The 22,684-nt window shown below is 37.1% G+C and overlaps 1 protein-coding gene across 8 annotated transcripts in view; it reads left to right on the forward strand.

The window, feature by feature from the left end:
- Positions 1-22,684, forward strand: part of CIT (citron rho-interacting serine/threonine kinase) — a 73,709-nt gene that overhangs the window by 24,145 nt on the left and 26,880 nt on the right. For 4 of the 8 annotated variants that reach the window (XM_052795619.1, XM_052795615.1, XM_052795618.1 and 1 more), the window contains exons 12-24: positions 319-462; positions 1,804-1,923; positions 5,488-5,658; positions 5,928-5,981; positions 6,545-6,598; positions 7,771-7,911; positions 8,286-8,411; positions 11,365-11,460; positions 13,217-13,333; positions 13,775-13,884; positions 16,842-17,016; positions 18,436-18,633; positions 20,847-20,900. In XM_052795619.1, coding sequence (XP_052651579.1) covers positions 319-462; positions 1,804-1,923; positions 5,488-5,658; positions 5,928-5,981; positions 6,545-6,598; positions 7,771-7,911; positions 8,286-8,411; positions 11,365-11,460; positions 13,217-13,333; positions 13,775-13,884; positions 16,842-17,016; positions 18,436-18,633; positions 20,847-20,900 — 1,560 coding nt within the window. Of the gene's footprint in view, positions 1-318; positions 463-1,803; positions 1,924-5,487; positions 5,659-5,921; positions 5,982-6,544; positions 6,599-7,770; positions 7,912-8,285; positions 8,412-11,364; positions 11,461-13,216; positions 13,334-13,774; positions 13,885-16,841; positions 17,017-18,435; positions 18,634-20,846; positions 20,901-22,684 lie in introns of all 8 variants that reach the window. The other 4 variants (XM_052795614.1, XM_052795616.1, XM_052795617.1 and 1 more) reach the window with 1 other exon arrangement.

Consider the following 22,684-nt stretch of genomic DNA (forward strand, 5'->3'; position numbering starts at 1 on the left):
ATGGATTTGGGATAAGGTTAAAGTAACCCATCTCTGCAAGTCAGGTGAAAAATGATTGTATCTTCTTTGCTAACTGGGGTTCGAAGAATGACTGAATATGAACAAGCAGCTTGAATGAATGGGGTGACTTAGACTTACTACTTGTCCTTAAGAAGAACTGTGCGTTCCTGGAGCAGAGACAATGGTATCGGAATTTAAACACCATTTGGAGAAACATAGCTAGAAGTCTCTTGGAGACAAATTCCTTACAGAGCTCTGAAAGTAGCAGTTAACAAAGCTTTTGAAGCACCCTTTATAACCTCTTGATATTTATTGCAGATGGAGCAGGAAATGACGCGGTTGCACCGGAGAGTGTCAGAGGTGGAGGCTGTACTTAGCCAAAAGGAGGTGGAACTGAAAGCCTCTGAGACCCAGCGATCCCTCCTGGAGCAGGACCTGGCCACCTATATCACAGAATGCAGTGTGAGCCCTTACACCAGTCCTTTCAGCTCTGAAGGCCTGAAATCTGGTGGTCTTTGCCTTTCTCTTCCATCATGGTTTCAGTGGGGTACTTGATGGAGAGAAAATAATATGTGAGAGGATATCTGTTGAACATGGAACCCTGAATTGTTTGCAGAGGCTTGCTTGATAGTTTTAATCAAACTTTGTTTCATGTTCATGTGCTTAGAACATACAGGAATAACTACTGTCCTGGTCTTGCTGAAACTATTTGTGATGTTTGTCTTACTGGCTGTGCTAGAACATGCTTGGGTTTAACTTCTTGCAGGTTTCTTAGCCATAAGAGGATGGGGCCTAGTCAGTACCTAGACAGAAATCTTCAAGGACAAATAAGAGGATTAGGAAACAATGGTGTTGCCTCCATCTGTGGTATTCTGAGTTCAGACTGATCCAGTTCCCCAGCATAATGTCAGGGATGATGCTAGGACAGATGCTATTTTTCAGGTAGAATATAAAAATGAGGCCGTAAAACCATGTCTTCAAAGATCATTTGGCATTTTTCACGGGAGCTGGAATGTATGCCCAGTTGTCCTGGCAAGATTCCAGTGAGGATATTTTCATTCTAGTTAATAGTCTCTGTATTTTCAGTTGGATATAATAGTCTGTTTCCTCTCTTGTACCAGGAAAAAAAATCCAGATAATACTCTGTTTCAGAGAATTGAAAAGCATTTCTGATGGGTTTGTTTGTTGGGAAGCATATCTTAAAATGGGGCTGAGTGATTTTCCTATACCAAATGCTACTAGGTAAATAAATAAAATTCAGTTTGTATCTTTCTGTTGAAGAATAATACACAGTTGATAGGAAGACCACTGGTCTGTCAAAATTTGCAGGTAAGGTATGTGGTGAGATACAGAAGCAGCTCTTCTGTTCTTTGTAGAAGTTTCATGATGATTAAAGGATTTAACTCACTTAGCAACAAGAAAAATGAATAAGCTTGTTAGTAACATGAAGTTGAAGGATTGTATCTAGGTTGTGAATTAATAGTGCTAGATAAAATATACATAAATGCTGTCAATAATGGATGCCTTTTGTGATCTCTGTTTGGTTTTTGTCTCTAAACCTAATGTGAGGAAGTAGAGATTTGAACTAAGATTTAAGTGTAGTAAACGGTGTTTGTAAAATGGGCTGCTTCTATCCAGATAGAAGCAGCACTGGCCATGAATTTCTTTAGGGTTCCATCATTGGTGTCTCGATTTTTTTGATGCCTCACTGCAGTCAAGGAGGCATTTGTATAGCTAAAGATCTTTATTATACAGCCATCTGAAAAACCAAAGACTATGTATTGAACATTTTGCTTTCTGCAGAGCTTAAAGCGAAGCCTGGAGCAGGCACGGATGGAGGTGTCTCAGGAAGATGATAAGGCACTACAGCTACTTCATGATATCAGAGAGCAAAGCAGAAAACTGCAAGAGATCAAAGAACAGGTATACCTGCTTCTTCGGGGAGCAGAGTGGCTATCTACAAATAGATATTCTTGGCATATTCTAGCTGTGTTGCCAGGATTACGTTTTATGTCGGTAGGCTGTGATGACTCCCAATCTGTGTGTTTTCACATGGTTTCTTAAACAAAATGGTAAGCAACAAAATTACACTTTTGTGTGTATTACAAGTAAGCACAAACTCAAAACTTCCAAGTTTTTCTTTTCCTAGTCCTGAAAGTACTTTGTCTATAAAACCAGCTTAGGAGAAAGTTGCAATGCTTCAGTAATATGCTGCATTAGAAATGAACTATCCATTTTAAATGGTCAAGCTATACAAATTTCACAACAAGTTAATGAATCTTCACCTGAAAGAGAACTGAGCTAGCCTTAATTTTGTGTTGGTTTTTTTTCTTCTTTCTTATCTGACTATTTTAAATGCTTAATAGTCTTTCAAAATAGAATCTGTGTTGCCTAACTGTTCTTTTCCTAATTTAATCTATTTGCAAAGTAGATGTTCATAATTTTTTTCCACTAGAAGAATGTTGAAAATTCATTAATCCATACAATTGTTCATAAGGAAAAAAATGTCAAAATTAAATGAAAATATGGTGACAAATGTGGACATTTTTAGGACTTAAAATGGTCTACAAGACAGAACCCATTCAGTTTTATGAATTAATAGCAACATATTGTGTTAAGAAAAAGAAATTGAAATTTGCTATGACGTTCAAACAATTCTTTGCAATTTTCTGTTGTTTTTCATCTTCAAAGCACTTTACAAACATTAATAGGCTAATTCCGTAGTGTTTGAGACAAGGAGGCTCAGAAACCTTGGTAATAAATCTCCAGACATGAGCAGCTCTTACGTAAAAAGTAATGAAATGCAAAAACAACCCTCGGGATGTAGCAGGCCTCCATAGACTTCTACAGCTTTCTTCTGGATGGTTGTTTTATGTAATACAGGGGATCTAAAGCTCATTACTCTGTGTTTTGGTGCTTTGTTAGCAAAGTTGTTTTAAATACTGAAATGTGGAGCATTTTGGGTGATGATAAATATCAATAGATTCTTAGGCAGTATGTACGCATGTAACAGAGGAAAAATAATGCAGGTAATTTTTAATCAAATATTTTGTCCTAGAATCTCTTAATTTGGCTTGTGAAGATTCATGATGACATGAAAATGCTGCTTAGGTCAACAAATGAATCTGTAATGTCCTGCAGACTTTCACATCTGAGGTGGTCTTCTGAGCTACCTGAAACCTATGTGCAAGAACACCGCAACAAAATATGCAGAGATGTTTTTGCTGACTCATACCAGCAGGTGGACCTTAGCCATTAAAGACTTGGATCATTATTTTTAAGTCAGAGGGAACTGGGAGGTGAGATGGAAGAGCCCCTTAGAGTTTTGCTGTTGAAAACCTGAAGCTTGAGAGGAACAAGTGAAATTGACAGCAAATCAGAATCTTCAAAATCCAATAATTAGGCATTTGGTATTTTCAGGGCAAGACTGTAGGTTCAACTTAACCCCAGGTACTTGAATAGAAGTGTGTGGTGGGTTTGTGTTTTTTTGTTTCTTTGGGGTGTGTGCGCTTGTTGTTTTTTTTGTTGGTTTTGGGGTTTTTTTTCTTTTTTAAATAAACCCATGTTCTGGTCGTTACTTGATGGAGACCCATATGAATGGATGAACTTGCAACAAATCAGAATCTATATTTTTTGAAAGGCCCACTCATTTGTATGTAGCTACCCTGATATGATTTGCTTCAGGTATATGCCCTGAGCTTTGCCTGTCCATTAATACACGCTTAAGTACATTTTGATAGTTTTTAAACTGTGAGCAGTGCATATGCAAGAGGTATTGTTCTGTGTCGCCTTGAGTGATGTGGCCTGTTCCTCTGACCTGACCATGAGATTTATTCAAAGATAGTCTTGAAAACGTGAAGAAACAAGAAAAACTGAAATATTACTAATTGCTTCTTCTTCTTCCTTTTCTCCCTCCCTGTTCTCCTCCCTTCCCAAACACTCATTTTCACAGTGGCAACTGTAGTCATACCTGTAATTCTTTGGTCAAGTGTTTGCTTATATAAAAGCTGAGTATTTTAGAAAGTCTTAACAAATTATGATTTCTGAGCAGAACATGTATTCCTTCAAACCATTCTGCCTTTTTTATTCACAAATGTATTTGTATGAAATGAATATTTGAGTTAACGTATGCTCAGTTATTGTAAAAAGGCTCTAATTCTTTCCAGCAAGAAAGTAAGATCATCCATGGAAGGACTAACAGGCAAGACTAGGTGCCCTGTCTGCCTTACAAACTGAAGAACCAATCTGGAGATTACAAACCAAAGAGCCATTCTGCCATGCTCCTCGTAATGGATAGTAAAGCAATCTGTTAAAGGCCCAGCTTCTTTAAATATCTGCATAAGCTCCCCATGTTGCTAGAGAATCACATGCTGACATTAGGGTCAGTGTTCATGCAATCACTTGTCTAACTAAAGGCAGCTGGCTGTCTGGAAGGAGTGATGACAAGCCTGATTTTGTCATGAGACAGTTACTCTTTTGAATATGGAGGTAGTCAGGCATATTGTAAGATATTAAAATGGAAAGAAAGAGAGACTCCCCCACTGTCAGTCTTTCATAATCTTTTTTCCTAGCTCTTGATGTGCATGTTTTCTACTTGTTCTCAGCTTCATAAAAAGTACTTTGATTTTGTTTTTTGTTTGGGTTTTTGTTGTTGTTTAGAGTAATTTTATAAAATGTATACTTACGGGACTTAGTAAATGCTAAATAAACATAATCAAATTCTTTTTTTCCAGTGAAGGTACGAGAAGCAATCTCACAAGCTAGTCTCAGTTTGAGTACCCAGTCTCATTGAGATAGTCAATTCAAATGTTCTTTTCTTCTCCGACCTTCCCCATACAAATGCCGTGTAGTGCCTTGCACGGGGAATCGTTATTTCTGCCTATATAGGCAAATATCTTCTATGGGCAATGTGATTTTTTAGACAGTTTTTCTAAGTTAATGTTTGATTTTAGGTTGTCTCCCATATGGAGCAATAAGATACTTTTTAACTCTGTCAAGAGAAAATAACTGACAGCTAGAAGCCACAGTATGCTACCCCTCTGCTTCTCCTTCTTTCCTTTTACCCAAGCTGTGCAGATCTGTGGTAATTGTCATGTTATCAGGGATGCATGTTGAGGGAGCATCTTGGCATTTAGTAGAGACATCAACTCAAAGGCACGTTTCTGTTTCCGAAGTTAGAAATGTAAATATATTTATCATTTGTATGTAGATATTTGTATGTGTTTCTGCAGTGAAGCCACTCTCAAAAGGTCCGTGTTTTGACTTTATAAGGTATTGACTTGAAAATGGCAAGACTTAAACCAGAACACCATAGATATGTTATTTTATTTAGCTCTTATTGTTTTATTTTGTACTTTACTTCTCTTCCACATATTTTTAAATGCACCTCTTGCCTGCAATCAATATTCTGGGATCTGCTGCTCCACATATTTCCCCTGTTGCCTCTAAAATGTAATACCTTTTCCTTCCCTTCCACCACAACTACAGGAATATCAAGCTCAAGTAGAAGAAATGAGGTTGATGATGAATCAATTAGAAGAGGATCTTATTTCAGCTCGCAGGCGTAGTGATCTTTATGAATCGGAGTTGAGAGAGTCCCGGCTGGCAGCTGAAGAATTCAAACGTAAAGCTACTGAATGTCACAACAAATTGCAAAAGGTAGTTTAGGCTTCATGGGGGAGGGGGCTGATGCTTGCTTGAATTTCTAGTTCTGTTTTAGACACACGTGAAAGTTGTGTGTGTCCTCTAAAGATTAGCATAGTTTGTACAACAAATACAAAATGTCTTTCAATTGTACGCTTGAAATAATGTAATTTATACTTTGTGGAAATGCTTGTGTTTTAATTGCATTAGTTGATGACTGGATAGAAGACCACTGTACTACAACTTTTCCTGAGACTTTTATATATTTTATATTTAAGTTACAGGTTAAAGATCAAGGAAAAAATGAAGCAGGAGAGTTGTATTCCAAATTGGAGAAGGTATGCTACTTCAGTGTCCTGGAGTTTGCTTCCCAAATCTTTCATATTATGCCCAAAAACCAAGAGTGTCTTTGGCTGGTCAATGGCATGCACAGCCTCACATCCCTCCCTATTTTTAAAAATTTTTTTTTTTTTTAAATCTTTTTCTTGGTGTGATTCACTGTTCTTTCTGACTTGATATAAAGCTGTGTCTGGGTATCCTGTTCCTAATGGATGTGTTCAGAAGCTAGGCAAAGACAAGCCATTATGTGTAATCTGAGTTTGGAGTTAGGTTAGTGATACATCAGGGTTTTCTTTATAAATAAAGAATAACAAATGAAAAATAAAAAGAATTCTGAGTATTCTCACACTGAACAATCTACTTGGTGACCAAAATATGAAATCAAGAAGTTAGTAAAATGGGAGTAGATTTACCAAGGAGCATTTTGGTGTGTTGGAATTTACAGGGAGAAACAAAGAGTTTTGGCAAGTGAATTAAAATAAATACAGTATCATAAGCAGAGAGCATTTTTTCCTTTTTGGTTTTATGACACTCTTTCCCCCATCTTTTTATTTAACTGTAGATCAATACAGAGCAGCAGGCCAAAATCCAGGAGCTGCAGGAAAAGCTGACAAAGGTAATGTCTGGGTGGTCAAAGTGAATTTTCCACAAGATTTTCCAGTGAAACCTTAATGCAGAGGAGGGATGCACTTTGTTTTATCCTCAAAAATAGAATTAGTCATAGCATGGGGGATGATAAGGAAAAGGGGGTGGGAACTGGTATCTGAAATCATTGGTGTTCTCAATATGCTTTCGGCTCTTGAGACATGTCAGCAGTGTTTATTTTTACAAATGAAGCTGAGTCAAAACTGGAGTAGTGTAGAGAAATTCTAATTTAAAAGGCCCGTTTGGGTATGCTGTATGCAGTGCATTGGTCCCTTGCTTCTGAAGACAGGATTCAGGTGTTTTTAGTTCACTAGTGAAATACATGTTGGACTTGGTTTAGTCTCCCAGTATACTCTGTTTTAATTACAAAATCACTTTCCAATTCAGTTATTCACAGTAAAAATGTTGAATGATAAGGATTCACAACAGAATTAAAATACCTTAGCAATGTAAGCTGAAGAAAGTACATAATACCTAATGTTTGCAGTTGTGATCAGTCACTTAAGAAGGTGCTATAAGAACAGTAGAACTTCTCTTATTGGGATCTTTCAGCAGAAAAGAAAGTGGTTGTCATAATAATAATCCACTGAGAGAGCTTTTCAAACTTGGCACCTGCCAAGAGAGGGCTTTTTCAAGGGTTAGTGTTTTAGAATATGAATAGGAGGCCAAAACTATGTAGAAATAGCTCTTCTAATATTTCAAAATAGTCATGTTTTGATCCCCCCTCGCCTTTTCTCCTTTCATTAATTCTAAGGAATTATCTGTAGGCCAACAAGTTATTCTCCTAGTGTTTTAGTAAGAGTATTTTGTAGGTTCTTTTGAAGAACTTGAGCTGAACTTGGGGGTAGGCTTTACTTTCAGTACACAGAGACAATTAGAAACTTGCGGTACAGCAAGACAAACGTGTAGATCTCCTGGATTTACATTTTTTTGTGAAACAGAAAAGAATTATGTAACAGAAGTTAGAATTTCGGTTCCTGCACGTGGTTGTAGGTCTTAATTTTAGACTGCTAGGCCAAAGTTCTGTAGCAATTTTATTCAGAATGTTGACCACCTCGAATTTACGAACTTTTCACATACCAAGGTTTTTTTGTGTGTGTTTTTCTTATAATACCTGCCCCCCCCCCCCCTTTGGACCTTTAGGCTGTGAAAGCTAGCTCAGAGGCAACTGAACTTCTTCAGAATATCCGTCAAGCAAAGGAGAGAGCTGAGAAGGAGCTAGAGAAACTGCAGAATCGGGAAGATTCTAATGAAAGCATGAAGAAGAAATTGCTTGAAGCGGAGGTGAGTGGAGAATGTCTTATCTGGAGTAAATTAGTTATTGGGATGTGTCTCCGTTTAGGAACCCTCATCTGGATGACTGTGAACAGCCTGTATTCCTGCCGTAACCATTCATGGGAAAGTGATGTTACACGTTAATCCATTTTTAATTAAAAAGCATATATTTCTTTGAAGAAAACTGAGAGGCTTTTTATTTTCAGTGAGGAGTCAATAAGGACATTTGGTTTGCATAAGGGATTTGAGGCATGATGAGGATTTCAAATATAAAAGACAACCATATATTGACTGCTTCAGCTGACTTTTTCTAGAAACTACTCATTGCTTTGTGACAATGCAGAGCTGGTTAGCCTAAATGGCAGTTAATAATTGCTCTACAGGAACGGCGCCATTCTCTGGAGAATCAAGTGAAGAGGTTAGAGACTGTGGAACGAAGAGAAAACCGTCTAAAGGAAGATATTCAAACTAAATCTCAACAGATTCAACAGATGGCAGAAAAAATTCTGGTGAGCAGAGGTGAAAATGAAAAATAAAGGGTAAGAGTTTGTAAGAAAGGGGTAGGAAAGGAACAGAAGACATAGAATTGCATTGAATAAGGTGGAAATTGTTGAGTAAAGGGATTTGTTTCTTGTGCCAGTCATACTGGAGAAAGCTTAAGCACCCAAATTTTATTTGCACCTTTAGTTACAAACTCACCCCTATACATTTAGTCTTTAATACTGCTTTAAAATTCTAGTTATCTCAGTGGGAGCACTTTTAAGTCAACTTAGTAATATTTAAATTAATTACCTAATGATTGTTTCAGAAGTAAAACATTCTCAGGACAGGATACTGCAGCAATAAAAACATTGATATCTAGCTTTTAAACTAAATTGCAAAGGAATTTAGAGGTCAGATCTACTTCAAACGCTTACATTTTGAAGCAGAGAGAAATTAGTCATCTAAACTGTTTGTCTCCAAAGATAATATTTGTCAGGAATCCATTTTCACCCACATACCTTCTCTGTTGGCAATTTCTCTCCTTGTTAAACCTATTAAATCTTTACAGCAAGTTGGTATGTCTACAGTGAACCAAGCAGAGGGTGTTTCTAGTACTTTTACTTCCCTGGGACAGGAAGCATAATTTTATAGTGGAATAATGAAATTAATTTTGTGTTTCTCATGAGTTCTCTTTCTGTGTTGCCAATATGACGAGGAAAAAAAGATTACATTTTATCGGTAGCAATCCTGAGCATAGACACACCCGAGGAAGGCCAAATGGAAATGTACAAATAACAGTATTTGGAGTCAACAGATGACCCATACTTGTTCTGGGTAATAGCTGCATATGTAGACTTTAGCATCAGAATGCCTGAGCGCTCTTAAGAAAAGGTAGAATCCGGTCTTTAGTAGTGCTCGATCTTTCAAATTGTTTTGATAACCTGAGTGCATGGGAAGTGGGAGACTATGGTTTTTGCTGGGCACAGAGCCAACTTTATGTTTAGAAATAGTGTAAAACTTCAAATTGTTTCATAAGCCTCGTGTGTATATTTGGGGATTGTTCATTGGTTTTGATTACGTTCTCTGTGGAGGGAAAACTAGAAGGGAAGGCAGAAATACCAACTAATTGTTTTATACCATGGGATATGTTTAGCTCTTCTTATAGATAGTTTCCATGTAGTTCTGACAGAATGTTGGAGACACACAAAAGTAACTTTATAAAATAAGTCAAACAGGCATTGAAGACATAATCCTACAGAGTCTTTCCTAGTCCCTTGCAGCTCTGATCTGGGAGCATGGGGTAAAGTTTTCTTTTTTCTCTACTTCTACCCTGTTCCTTCCCTCAAGTTGATCTCTTCAAACACTTTTTGACTTTTCCTGGTACAGAAAGTATAGAAAGGTAGGAAGAGAGCTGAAGATACAGAATTGCATAGAATAAGGTGGAAATTGTTGAATAACGGCATTAGTTTCATGTACACTCATCTAGCAGTACCTGAGAAGTACCTGCTGATCTGCCTGTAGAGAATTGAATAAGAAGTAGTAAGAAGCAAGTTAGAGAAGCTACTTATTACTGCTTGAAAGTGTAGATCATTGCTATGAAGCTAATAACAAAGTTAGCACTACATAGAGAATAGTAAGCGAGAACTGGAATGGTAAGAGATTACCTTTTTAAGCCCACACTGGCTGTTAAGTGCCACTGCAGAAACTGGTGAAGCTTCTGCTACAATATGAGCAGTCTGATGCTGATAGCTTTGAAGCTGCTGCTGATCTGGTTGTCTGATTCTCTGCCAGGACCCGAAACGTGTGGGCTTCTGGGGGAGGTGAGTTGTCCCTCTTGTTGCTGGGAGACATATTTCAATTGCAAAAAGCAGCAATCTCCATTCCTTGCAGAAGTGTCGGGTACTAGGCACTGTAGATGACCTACTTTTGGTGAACCTCCTCTTTGATTCTCACTTCTGGAAAAAGAGGTCTATCGCAATTACTGGAGCAAAAAGTCTTTGTATGTTTTCAAGATGAGGAAGATCAGAAAAGAGAATATGAGAAGAGCTAAAACAGAAATATTGGGAAATTTTTCTGTGCTATGCAGTAATGAAGGCAGACAGGAGACCTGGATGCATCCCAAAACCTGAACTTGTCTATGCAAGAGTCAACCCAGTGGTAGTGAATGACAGACCTGCATCTGCCTCTTGTTCTAAGGAAACTGTTGGAATGGCAAATATGACAATGAATGAGCATAAAGTTCTAAGCTCAACTCTTGCGAGGTGTCCTTTTGAAAGGTGATTATAGATATAACCTGAATAATATAGTCAGACAGCAGAAATATCTAACTTCTGAGATACAAAATCATTTAAGTCCTTACTGTGCATGGCTCAAACTATCTGATATGAAGAGGTTAAAAATATTCTGGTATGTTCTACCATATATGTTGCATCCTGCACTTTTCATTTTCCAAGCAATTTATAAATAGTTATTCTGACAACATCTGTCTGAGGAATATAGCAAAGTAAATACTATTCCCACTCTATGAATGTAGAATGAAAAGCATAGACAGCAGTGCCCCATTATTGAGGTCTTCTGTGAGAAAACAAGTGAGAGACCTTGTTAAAAATAGATCTGAACTTCCTGTGATGCCACTGCAGCTATAAAGTGTTTATAACTGCTTGTTTTCACAAAACATCCTTGGCCCATCTTTGGGAATGTTTTACTGGGAAATGGAGATTCTTACTGTGGAAGTAGAAATCCTTGTCTTTAGTGGTATATCTGCTCTACAGTAGATGGGTCAGCAGCAATATGCAAAGCTTAAAACTGATTATGTGCAGCTCTCATAATGGTTTTTTACTATGACAGCCCTGGTTTTGGGATTTTTATGGTGTGAAGCCTTAAAAAAGAGAATGAATAGAATGTTTGATACCTGTGTAATGCATACACACAGCACTTACTATTTCTTTGTGTCTGAATATGAATCTCTGCTGCTTTTAGGAGCTGGAAGAAAAGCATCGCGAGGCTCAGATTGCAGCACAACATCTGGAGCTGCAGCTGAAACAGAAGGAACAATTCTATGAGGAAAAACTCAAAGTAAAAATATCTTCTTATCATCTTCCTACAAGCTTTTGTGGATAGAATGAGTTCAGGGAAAAACAGTTGCCTTTAGGCTCCAATTGCTTTGTCTTATAAGTTGCCTTCTTGCTTACCACTACTGAAATGTTCAGAGAGCTTAGTGGAATCTGAATAAGTTTTTCTTCTAGTCCGTGCCATTGTACCTTATCTGTCTTTAGCACTGCATTAAAACAGGTGGCATCTGAAGTCAGAACTATAGGAGGGCAGTTGTTGATTGTAATTTGACTATTGCTGACTCAATAATACTTACTTAATGCTATTGGATCTCACATCCTGAAAAAGCTTTCAGTTCCTACTGGTGATTTTCTATGAGTATTCACATAGCCTACCTGCAAGTTTTAAATTCAGCAAATACTAGAGCGTTTCTGAAATTCCATCTTCTTGGAGCTGTAACATCTGCCAAGAAGCCACAGAAACCACCCACTTTGTTTTTGTCTTTTCCAGGGTAGCATAAGACTTTAACAAACAGTTAGAAATAGAATCATAGACACCATCTAAAATTAGGAAAAACAAATTGGGAAATAGGAGTGTGTGCACTGGCTGAGGATTTTTCTAAAGAACCTGCAGTATGTCAGCCAGTAAATGCCTTTTGTAAGAATCTTTATTTCTACTAAGCATAATCTGTTTTCAGCAATCTTTATCTAGTACGTTTACCTAGGACTTTAATTCTACATTTCAGCTTAAATGTGAGAGGATGTAGTATTTAAGAGGAGAGAAGAAATTTCTATGGGAGAAATATAGAGGAAAAAAGAGAAGTAAGAAGTTTTCCTGGCAGACCAGAGCGTGTGGTAATCAGTAATGAGAGGAGAGTGATAGAAAGCAGGAAAATCAGAGGTAGACGTTGGGAAAGGGGAAGTGGTGACATAAAAGCTGGAAAAGTGGATAGGGATTGGAAAAAGAATTAAAAGGAAGAGAGCCAATGTATTACAGGGACATATGGTATAGGATTTAGTAGGAGGAATCAGGAAGCCAGGTGAAAGAGGTTCAAAGGGATGAGAGAGGACATGGGATGTTTGTAACTGGAACAGTAGAAAATATCCTGTGGTTGTCCCGACTCTGTGCTTTTGAAAACTTGTCTTTGAAGGAAATGACCTTCACTTTTTTACAACTGATTTAAAGTTCTGGACATACATAACGTGCATTTTTTTTTTTAAAAGTAACATATAGTTACTTCAGTCCTGTTCCTAATGACAGTTATTCGTGCCACAAAAAAGTCTTTTACTTAGCTGTTTCATTTGGTGTCTCCGACTTGAAGAATTCATGGGGTCTCAGTTGTCTTCTCATGCGTACTTACAGAACTTACAAATTACTTGTGAGCCATATTGGTAGGGCAGCCAAAGGTTGTGCACTTCCTTATTTCCACTACCGTATATAGTTGGGTATAGAGTTTTTCTGTTTTCTGTTGTATTAGTCTGGAATAGATCTTGAACACAATTTATATGACTTAAAATAATAATTTTAAAAAATCTACAGTATCTCCATGTCTTCATAGAATTCCATCATTAAATTCAGTCTTCAGAGATAACTGAGGGAGTGCTCTTTTTTGGAGTTTGCTCTTCCCTGGATTTCATGCAATTGCATCTTGGCTTTAATATTGCTTGAGATATGATCAATTGCTTTAAAAATATTCTATCTTTCTTGATGATTTTCTTTCTGCTTGCCCTTTGCCCAGTGAAACAGATAAAATTTAGACAAAAGAAATGTCTTCATTTAGGTGTTGGAAAATCAGATGAAGAAAGATCTTGCAGATAAGGAAGCACTTGAGAATATGCTCAGAAGACATGAAGAAGAAGCACGTGAGAAATGTAAAGTCCTGGCTGAACAGAAGGCGGTATGTATAGTTGAATTGGAAATCAAAGCGTTTTAAGAGTAGCTTTCTGAGACTCTGATTTCAAGCAAGATAATCTTGTTTGAGGTTTTGTAGTGTTGCTGAGCTGTTTTGAAGGAAATCCACTGATTAATACTAATTTTAAAAGGCATGTTTTTTTAATTCAAGGTATCTTCAAGAATATTTCCTTAAAAGTAGCCACATAGCTTGTTGTGTACCCATCATTTTGTGCATTGATAATATAATGCTTGCTTTCTCCTAATATTAAAGCAATAGAAAGCAGTTGTAAATAGCTCCAGTAATTGCATCTGTGATGCTCTTTTGGCCATTTGGTTGGTTTTCTTTTACTTCTTTTTGTTTCTGGAAAAAGTTCAGACTTTTTTAAACATTGTTTTTATAATCATTTCTGTTGTGCAGTCTCAAAGGCACATTGCTCTATTTCAGATGATCAATGCAATGGATTCAAAGATTAGGTCACTGGAGCAGAGAATAGTGGAATTGTCTGAGGCCAATAAACTGGCAGCAAATAGCAGCCTTTTTACCCAGAGGAACATGTAAGTATAGCAACTGCTATGATACTGGTCACTACTGAACAATTCTTAGTGAGATATGTTCTCTTAATGTAAAAGTAGTTCTTTTTTCAGGTCTGCTGTGCTCCCTGCTTGTTTTTCAGTGATGCAAAAATACGCTTGTTCTTCAAGTAGTTGTGGTTCATTGTGTATTGTGTGTTTCCTCAAACATGACTGGGAAAATTGGTTTGTATTACAATGTTTACTTTGGAGCCTTTCCTAAGGCTGGTGCTTTGTGCAGGGTTACCAAACATGTTAAATGAATACTAATAATTTTAGTGTCTAAAATACCTCTGGAGAAGCATATATTCCTTTTTTGAACATACATATTGCTAATACATTTATATTTTCCTTGGTTCCTGTGACAGTTACATAATGTTGGAATTGAAAACATTAAACACCTTTCTTTCACAAACATTCCATCCTGCCCTGATGCGTGAGAAGACAAGTAAGAAAACTAGATTTTTAAGCCAAGAGTTTTTCTGAATGTTTTTGAATTGCCGATTGCAAGAGTGAGATATTTTGTTACTGAAATGGGCAGAAGTAATGCGAAGTAGGAGATACCCCAGCTTCAGCTTCAGAATGCTGCTTCAATTCATTTTGTTTTCTTCCTAACCCAGATAGCACTTGCATATGTCTCTGTTGCCTTCTCGGCTTCAGCCTCACTTGAGTTCTCATCAATGACTGGTGTAATAGTCAGTTCAGTGTTTTTGGGCTGTACTACTGTTCAAGATCTAATGTCATCTTGAATCACTGTGTAATCAGCAATTGTTCTTGTGGTGAATTCGTATTAAACACAGAGGAAATCTTCTGTGTCAAATCTTTTTGTCTGCCTGAACTTTATTTTGCTTTGGATTTTAGCTGAGATTCCTTGTCCTTATAATGATGTTTTTCCTTCATGAAGTAGAATGCCTTTAAATCATTTAAGTATAGAAAAAAGCATGGATTGTTTGCTATATCCTGCAAGGTAGGGCTGAAGTAGTATATGCTCTTACTGAGTTAAGAGATTCATCAACTTTGGCTGCCTGCAGAAAGGTTTTCAGTGTCTGTCAACTGCTGGATGCAATGTCAGGTAGTGTCTCTGTGGGAAGTGCTTGCATAGATTCACCTATAATATTGAATGGAATCAAGCAAGGATGAATTTTGGCAAAGGGCTGCTTTGGTTTTTTTTCCTTTTTGGTGGTGATTATGCCTCCAGATATGTAATGGCTCCAATTTTTGTTGTATTTCAAATATCTGGCAAGTTATTTTAGCCTCAGCAGCCAAAAATATTCACAGAAATAACTGAGAAATTTAATTGTGTTGCTTTATGCTCCAGATGACCTCCAGTTAATCACCCAGGAAGTTTGTTGAGGCAGCAAAAGCCATAACTTACTTTCAGTCTGAAATAAAACAGGAGTATTGTCTCAATGTGTACCTGGGAAGCATATGCAAGGTCTAGTGTCACAGTCATTGGTGCTAAACTGAGTGTAAGAATTTCGCTGAGCTAGATGCATCCTCTGAGAGCAGGACACTTGACTGGAGATCCATAGAGAACAAACAAACAAACAAATAATGTTTTAACGTATGACTTAGATTATTGGGAGACATATTGTCAGGTAACGTACTTTGCAGGATTGGTAGAAGATAGTACAGAATTAACATTTTAAGAGAAAATTGCTTTATTATGCATGCAGATGGCTAATGAATTTGTGCTTGTTTTGTGAATTGTGGTGGTGAACATGTATAAATATGTTGTTGGACTGTATTTTGAATCCACAAAAGCTACAGCTAATCTGAGCATGCTTGAAGAGAAGAACTAGTGATTAAACCCTTCAGAGGAGAGGGGAACTCTGCTAGCTTTTGTTCCTTCAGTATCTGAGGAAACTAATGATTATCAGGTTCCTGAGAAGATAGCCCAGTAAACAGCAGGAAGTGAAAGAACACCATTTGACAGTTCTGGCTGGCAATAATCTGTAGAGGTAAATCAAAAGAAGAGAAAGGGTTGAAAGGGTGGTTTTGCATGCAATGCACAGAAATGCGAGTCAGAAAATGTAAGTTCTATTTTTAGTTTTGTTAAGTCTTCCTATTTGATCTTGGGCAACCCACATAATTTCTCTGGGATAGGATTAATAACAGCTTATCTCACAGTGAACTTCTTAAAATATTAATTCATTAATATATGTAGAGCTTTGTGAGACTTCTAAGTAGAAAGCACACTATGAGGCAGACTTTTCCAATGCATGATAAAATGATTCCAGGAGTTGTAAATAACGTATGAAGATCTTTTTTTCCTTTTTTTTTTTTTTTTTTTTTTTTATGAGGGTATCCATTTCAAATTCTTATGGTAATAATTAATCGTTGCCAGCTCTCAAAATTCTTATGAGCACAAGTAATTATTTTTGTTAGCTTTGTAGATTAAGAGTTTGATTACAGACGACAAAGCTTCACTTCAATGTAGGTCAAGTTCTAGGTCCATTACAACTTAAAAAAAAAAAAGGCAACAAAACAACCCACAACACAATACCCCCCCAAACCCTAAACCATAGGATTTCTCTTATCTCGTGGAAATATATTGTGTGAAAGCAACTTTTCTTAGAATTTATTTTTCCTGTATAGAAAAACACGTTACAAGGAATTGGTGAAATGAGAAGAATGAACTGTAGCTTAAATATTGTTGTAGATTACCATGTACAAGACTAATTCTTCTGTGCAACTTGCAAACATGGAATTTTAGTGCTCTGGGCATATGTTGATGAATACACTAGTACATGGATCTTTTGCAGACAGGAATAAAGAGTTGACTTTTTTTTTTTTTTCAGTTGGGATGTAGAATTTAAGCTATGAACTTAACTATTCTACTTAACGGGAAACTTGTAGTATATTCTTCCTTACTTCACCCCAGTGAAAGGACATATGTTAAGGACATTCTGGGTTTGTCACTTGTGCTTTTCTCCTGTCAGGAAAGCCCAGGAGGAGATGATTTCAGAGCTCAGGCAACAGAAATTCTACTTGGAAACACAAGCTGGAAAGTTAGAGGCCCAGAATCGAAAATTAGAAGAACAATTGGAAAAGATGAGTCACCAAGATCACACTGACAAGAACCGCCTGCTGGAGTTAGAGACTAGGCTGCGAGAGGTGAAAACTTGGGTTTAATCCCTCCAAACAAACTTACTTGAATGTACCCCATTTTAAGTTTTATAGTGAGAACTAGAATTAAGTTGTTTTAGTTTTGTGTGTCATAAAAAACGGTATTTTAGTTTGGTCTAGCAGTACTTTTTTTCCTCTAGGAGAAAGAAAAAAAAAAATGCTTATTAGAAGGAGATAAAAGTAAGTATGTAAATATTAAGGATTTGTCATTCTTAGAATGAACTGAATCTGATCTTTTAGATTATCTTGCTTTCTCAGAATTGTATTTATGGTTTTTTTGTACAATATCCTTATAATGTTGTCCAGCTAGGGTGGTTATGGGGTAGAGAATAAAAGCTTAGCTATGTACAATGACCAGCTTAACCGTAGCCTTAGAGTCTACAGAATAGAAAGCAAAGGACACAACAGACTTGCTGTAAGAAAACAGGAGACCTGTTGCTTCACGCACATTTTTCAGAAGTTTTCTGGAAAGGAAACCTAACAGTAATATGAAAATATGCATTTTTAAAGATTTGTGAGCTGTGCTTCATTTTTAGTTTTGTATCAACTAGTTTGGATCCACTTCAAATCTTCTTTTACCTTCTCCAGTCTCACTCAACTAATTTTCAGCTAAGACTGAAATCTTGCCTTTAGCTAAGAGGGTTGGACGACCAACACATGTCCTTGTTTGACCGGAAGTTGGTTGGGACCAGTGTAAGATTTCTGGCAGGCTTGTCGCGCATCTACAGCACAACAGACAGATTCACTTGGGATAGCAGACAGCCTGAAGAAGGTGCTAAGGTTTGGAATTGATTTTGAGCACTGAGATCTGTTCTGCTGCTTGTTCATTTCTTATCCGTTTCTGGAAATGACATGTTTATCCCTGAGTATGCCTCAAGAAAACCTTCAACAGAAGCCATTCAAATAAACCTAGAGCCAGATGATCTGGTTGGTTTCTTTAAAAAGAATCTGAAGGGAAAATGAAATATGAAAGTCAATTGCAAAATGTATGTAATATTTACATACACGTAAAGATTAGTATTGATGTTTATGCCTAAAGTTTCTCAAATAAAGATTCTTAAAGATTCTCAATTTCAGTGAAGACAGTTCATCACAAACTACTTCAACTTTTATGGTTTTTGTATCAACATTTGTTATGTGATAGTTGAGTCACAGCTGGAACTATTCTTGTGCCCTTGTTTCAAAATGTCAGGTTGCTTTTAACCTTTTTCAAAGCAAACTAGTAGTTTTTAGGTAGTTGACAAAGCTGTGTCCTTGACTTGTCAGTGACTTGAGCAATCTGTCAAGATGTGATTTTTGGGATAGACATGGCAATGGCATCTTAAAGTGAGGTCTGAAATGAGATTACATTGCCTATATTTTCTTTGTTAGTAACTTATATTTGGATGCTACTTTTTCTTTTGTCAGGTTGGTCTAGAGCATGAAGAACAAAAGCTGGAACTCAAAAGGCAGTTGACAGAATTGCAGCTGACACTCCAGGAGCGGGAATCTCAAATTACTGGGCTGCAGGCTGCACGGACAGCCCTGGAGAATCAGCTCCGCGAAGCCAAAACTGAACTAGAGGAGACTACAGCTGAGGCAGAGGAAGAGATTCAAGCTCTCACGGTGAGCCCTAAAATTTGTACTACGAGCTATGTATACAGATAGAATTATGTAGGTGCGTGTTTCATAAAGAGGTTAAAATGAATTTATACTATTTAATTTTTAATTTTCAGAAGAGGATATGAATTATGCCTTGTATTGATAGAGGCAGGAATGGCTAAAATGTCAAATTTTGTCGGTCTTATTATCTTTAACCATATGAATACTTCCTAGTAGTGGTTCATTGCTGCCAAAACTGATTGATTGTTTGTAAGAGCATTATTACTTTTGTGATGAGATGAAAGTTGCATATGAAATTGTTATTGTTAGGAGTTTTACTCTGTGATTTACTTATTTAAATAATACCTCATGAGTTTGAAAGTATTTCAGGATCATAAATGTTTTGATTATTTTTTCTTTTTTCTATCAGTTACCCTACTTTGAGGATACTTATGCAGGGGGAAAAAAACCCCAAACAACAAATTCCTAGGAAAATAGTGTCGTTAGCTCATAATTTTATTCCAATGCTTATTCCATTAAAAATTGTCACATGTGTCTTGCAGTCTCTGGTGAGGTGTGTGAATGATATAAAGGAAAAAAACGTTCAATTCCTCCCCCCAGTAAATGGAATTCTGAATTATATGCTGCTGGTTGCTGTCCTTTGAGTACAAAAAGATGCTTTCAAACTGCTTGATTCTAAGAAATATTTCCTTCATAAAAGATTCCCAGGGCTGTGGGGGGAGAGAGTGGAGAAGTATATGACCTGCTATCAGGTAACCCCCACTGAGCAGCAGTCTTTAATGACCTTCAAATCCAGTTATTTTGAAGTGTTGAAAATGGGCATCCTCTTGCTCCAGTGGCATTTGATCGAAGAACTGTTCTGAATATTTCTGCCATTGCTATTTTTCGGAAGGGATGGTGGGCTCAGCTGAGATAGATGCTTGTATTATGTTGATGCTTTGGGTAGATGAATGGGAGAACTGTTCACTCAGAGTTGTTCTAAAGTGGGTACATGCTGGAAAAGTACAGTAACAACATCAAGACTTAAGAATAACTGAATAGAACATGGCATCAGTTTCTTTTTTGCTCAAACCTGAGGCGGTCCCCTCCCAGCTGAAAGCTTTGCATAACAACTAATATTGCTGCCAGTGGGATGGTGATGTGCTTAATATCTTTACCCTACACCACCAGTGAAACAGATGAATTTTTATGACCTGTGTTTACTCAGTTATTGCTTCAGTTAATTTGGCAAAATGGTAGTGCTTTTGGACCAGCTGTTGTAAGATAGTCCAGTTTGGTGGGCTTGGGAGTATTTCTGTTATGTGGTTTTTTTAATATACCACTTTTGTTTTTCATATTGCCTGTTGTGGTAAGATAGCTTTTTAGCTCTCATATTTGACTTCTGCTGAACAGTTTTTTCCTGTTTAGTCTCTTGGCTCTAAGGAAAATGTTCTGAATGAAGAAAGGTGGCTGGATGTGCTAGTGCACTAACCTTTCATTTGTTAAGTTTTCAGATAGCATATGACATTAGACACTTGTTAAATCAGTTTGATGAATTTCGAGAAAGGCCATGAGGCTGAAACAAGAACTTTTGCTTTGTCATGCTTTGCTTGTAAATTAGGAGGTAAAATGGTGCATGCAATACTGAACTCTTTAAAATAAGTTTTTGCACTTTTCCATACTTTGGATGCTGTCTTCCAAAGAATTGATTATTATGTTTCATCACTGCTTTTTAGAGAGGCTCAGGATTAAACGGTACTTTACGGTAGGATTCAGGTAGATTGGCAGAGCTGTTTGGGATAGCTTGCATAATACTTCATTATAGTTTTTCTTTGCAAGCGTTAAATTGTATGCAGTATTTATTTTATATGAAATACCAATCTGGATATGGAAGTAAAACCAACTCAAATTTAAATGTCAAGAATGTACAAACTTAATATGGAATCAACATGTCTTCTGATGACCATTTCAGATGGAACCTTTTACATAATTCAGTTCTCGAGTTTGTACATTTTTCTAAAGTAGTTCAGAATTGGGAGCATAAGTATATTTTGATTAAGTAGGATGTGACTTTTGCTAATCAGTTCTTTGCCACTACAGAGTGCTTTCATAGCCTGCAGCATCTGCCTTCCAAACTTTGCTTGCTGGTAGATTGTTCTGCAGTTTGTTTAGCAACAGCTGTTGGATTCGAATTCTAATGTATGAAAAATTGATGATTAACTTCTTACCTCCTTTAGGCACATAGAGATGAAATCCAGCGTAAATTTGAAGCCCTTCGTAATAGCTGCACAGTGAGTATTAAATACAGATCATTGAATTATTTTGAAATTAAGGATAAGGAAACAAACAATTTACTTATTTAATCCTTGATGACACTAGTTCCTAATGTGGACTTCTGGCTTCAAGGTGTTAGCAGGAGCTAGACCGATTGGATTTGATTTCTTTTAGGTTTCAGGTAAACCTCAACTTTGAGGTTTTAGTCTGATCATGAAATTGATGCTATTCTTCTTTTTGGAGAAGAAAGTAAATTAAAATATCTCATTGCAGTGCAGCTAATAAGAATGGTGTAGCAGCTGCAAAAAATGATTGTAGGTGAGGATCTTTTCTGCTCACAAGAAGAAAAGATCTACCTGTCCAAATCCTGAGCTGCATTGTAGATCTAGGCCAGAGTGGAAGAGCCTTCATGCTACTCTGGGTTTTAAGGAGGACTTTAACACTGTTTGAAGAGGCGAGAAATGTTATGGTTCCAAGTAATACATTGACATGTAGTCATCTCTTCAAAGAAGAGAGAGGACTCTAGGATCTTAATTTGCACCTTCTACTGCTTGAGATCTTTTGCCATGTTTTTAGATTCATTTCATCAGTCCAGGACAGATGTCCAAGGGTTTGTCTATCAATAAGGATTCTTGCAGATTAACACTATCTTCAAACTTGTTTATGATGGTTGATGGAGAGCATCTGTCTTCCAATGACATGAATTACAAAAGTGTTAAATAAGGACCACAGTCCTCTGGATCAGCATTGATTGCCAATCATTCTAGGCTTTTTCTCTTTACCCTACCCTGTAAACAGGGCTTAATTGCTGGTTTTTAAATCTTGATTTTTTTTCCCTACTTCCAGTGATTTCCTCAAACTTAATTTTTCATGCTGTAGGACTGAGTGTCTAACGTGCAAGTTTTCATCTTTCGAAAATATCTTTTCAGGATGAGAGTTATTCTGTTTTCCTCAGATGCTCTTTAGCATTAAGCAAGGGGATTCTTCTAGTCTGTTCTTAGAATATACTGATACGAAGAAATGAGGAAGTAGAACTTACGAAAGTGTGTTAACCTCTGTCTAAAAGAAATTCTGCACAAGAAACTTTACTTTTTGTTCCCTTCTTCATTTACTTAGATTGATCCTCTAGGTCCATATGTGCTATCATTTCTCTTGCATCCACAGCTAATCTTCTTTTGTTCTGTCTTGCCCTTCATACAGAACGACAGCTTTCTATGAAAATGCTTATGTGATCTTGATGCAGGCAAAAACCAGTTGTGGAAAATCTGTAGCTTCTTTTCACTGCATGGTAGGCTCCCTTTCAGAGGTTGTAACTCATTATCTAGTAACACTTAGGCTCTGTAAGTGTGAATGATCTCCAGCAGTGAAGACTGACCCGTAACATTTCAAGAATGTTGAGAGCTTCAAAGGTTCTGCATAAAAGGATTTCTAAAAGTGTTGTGCATTGTAAGGCCCTTCAGTGGGATGAGTGGGATCAGACATCCTCATCAATAAGAAATCAATTAAATAGTTCCTAAATGAATAATACATGCTCATCATACATTCTCTTTCCAGCCCAAGAGAATGCATGTATAATTTAATTGACCATGGATAGAAACTTTCTTATTCTGTGTTATGAGTAGTTCTAGCTGTCCATCCTGTCTACTGGGGACCACTGAGAGAAAATACAGGACAATCTTCTATTGACAGTGAGGGAGCAGGGAATGTTTGTTACAGTGCCTTCACCACATGTTTCAACCTAATTTTTATCTGATTGTGACCAGTATGACGCAGGCTTTGCTTTTTGGTGACCATGTGATTC

The sequence above is a fragment of the Harpia harpyja genome, chromosome 9 (genome assembly GCF_026419915.1).
Source record: "Harpia harpyja isolate bHarHar1 chromosome 9, bHarHar1 primary haplotype, whole genome shotgun sequence".
NCBI lineage: Eukaryota > Metazoa > Chordata > Aves > Accipitriformes > Accipitridae > Harpia > Harpia harpyja.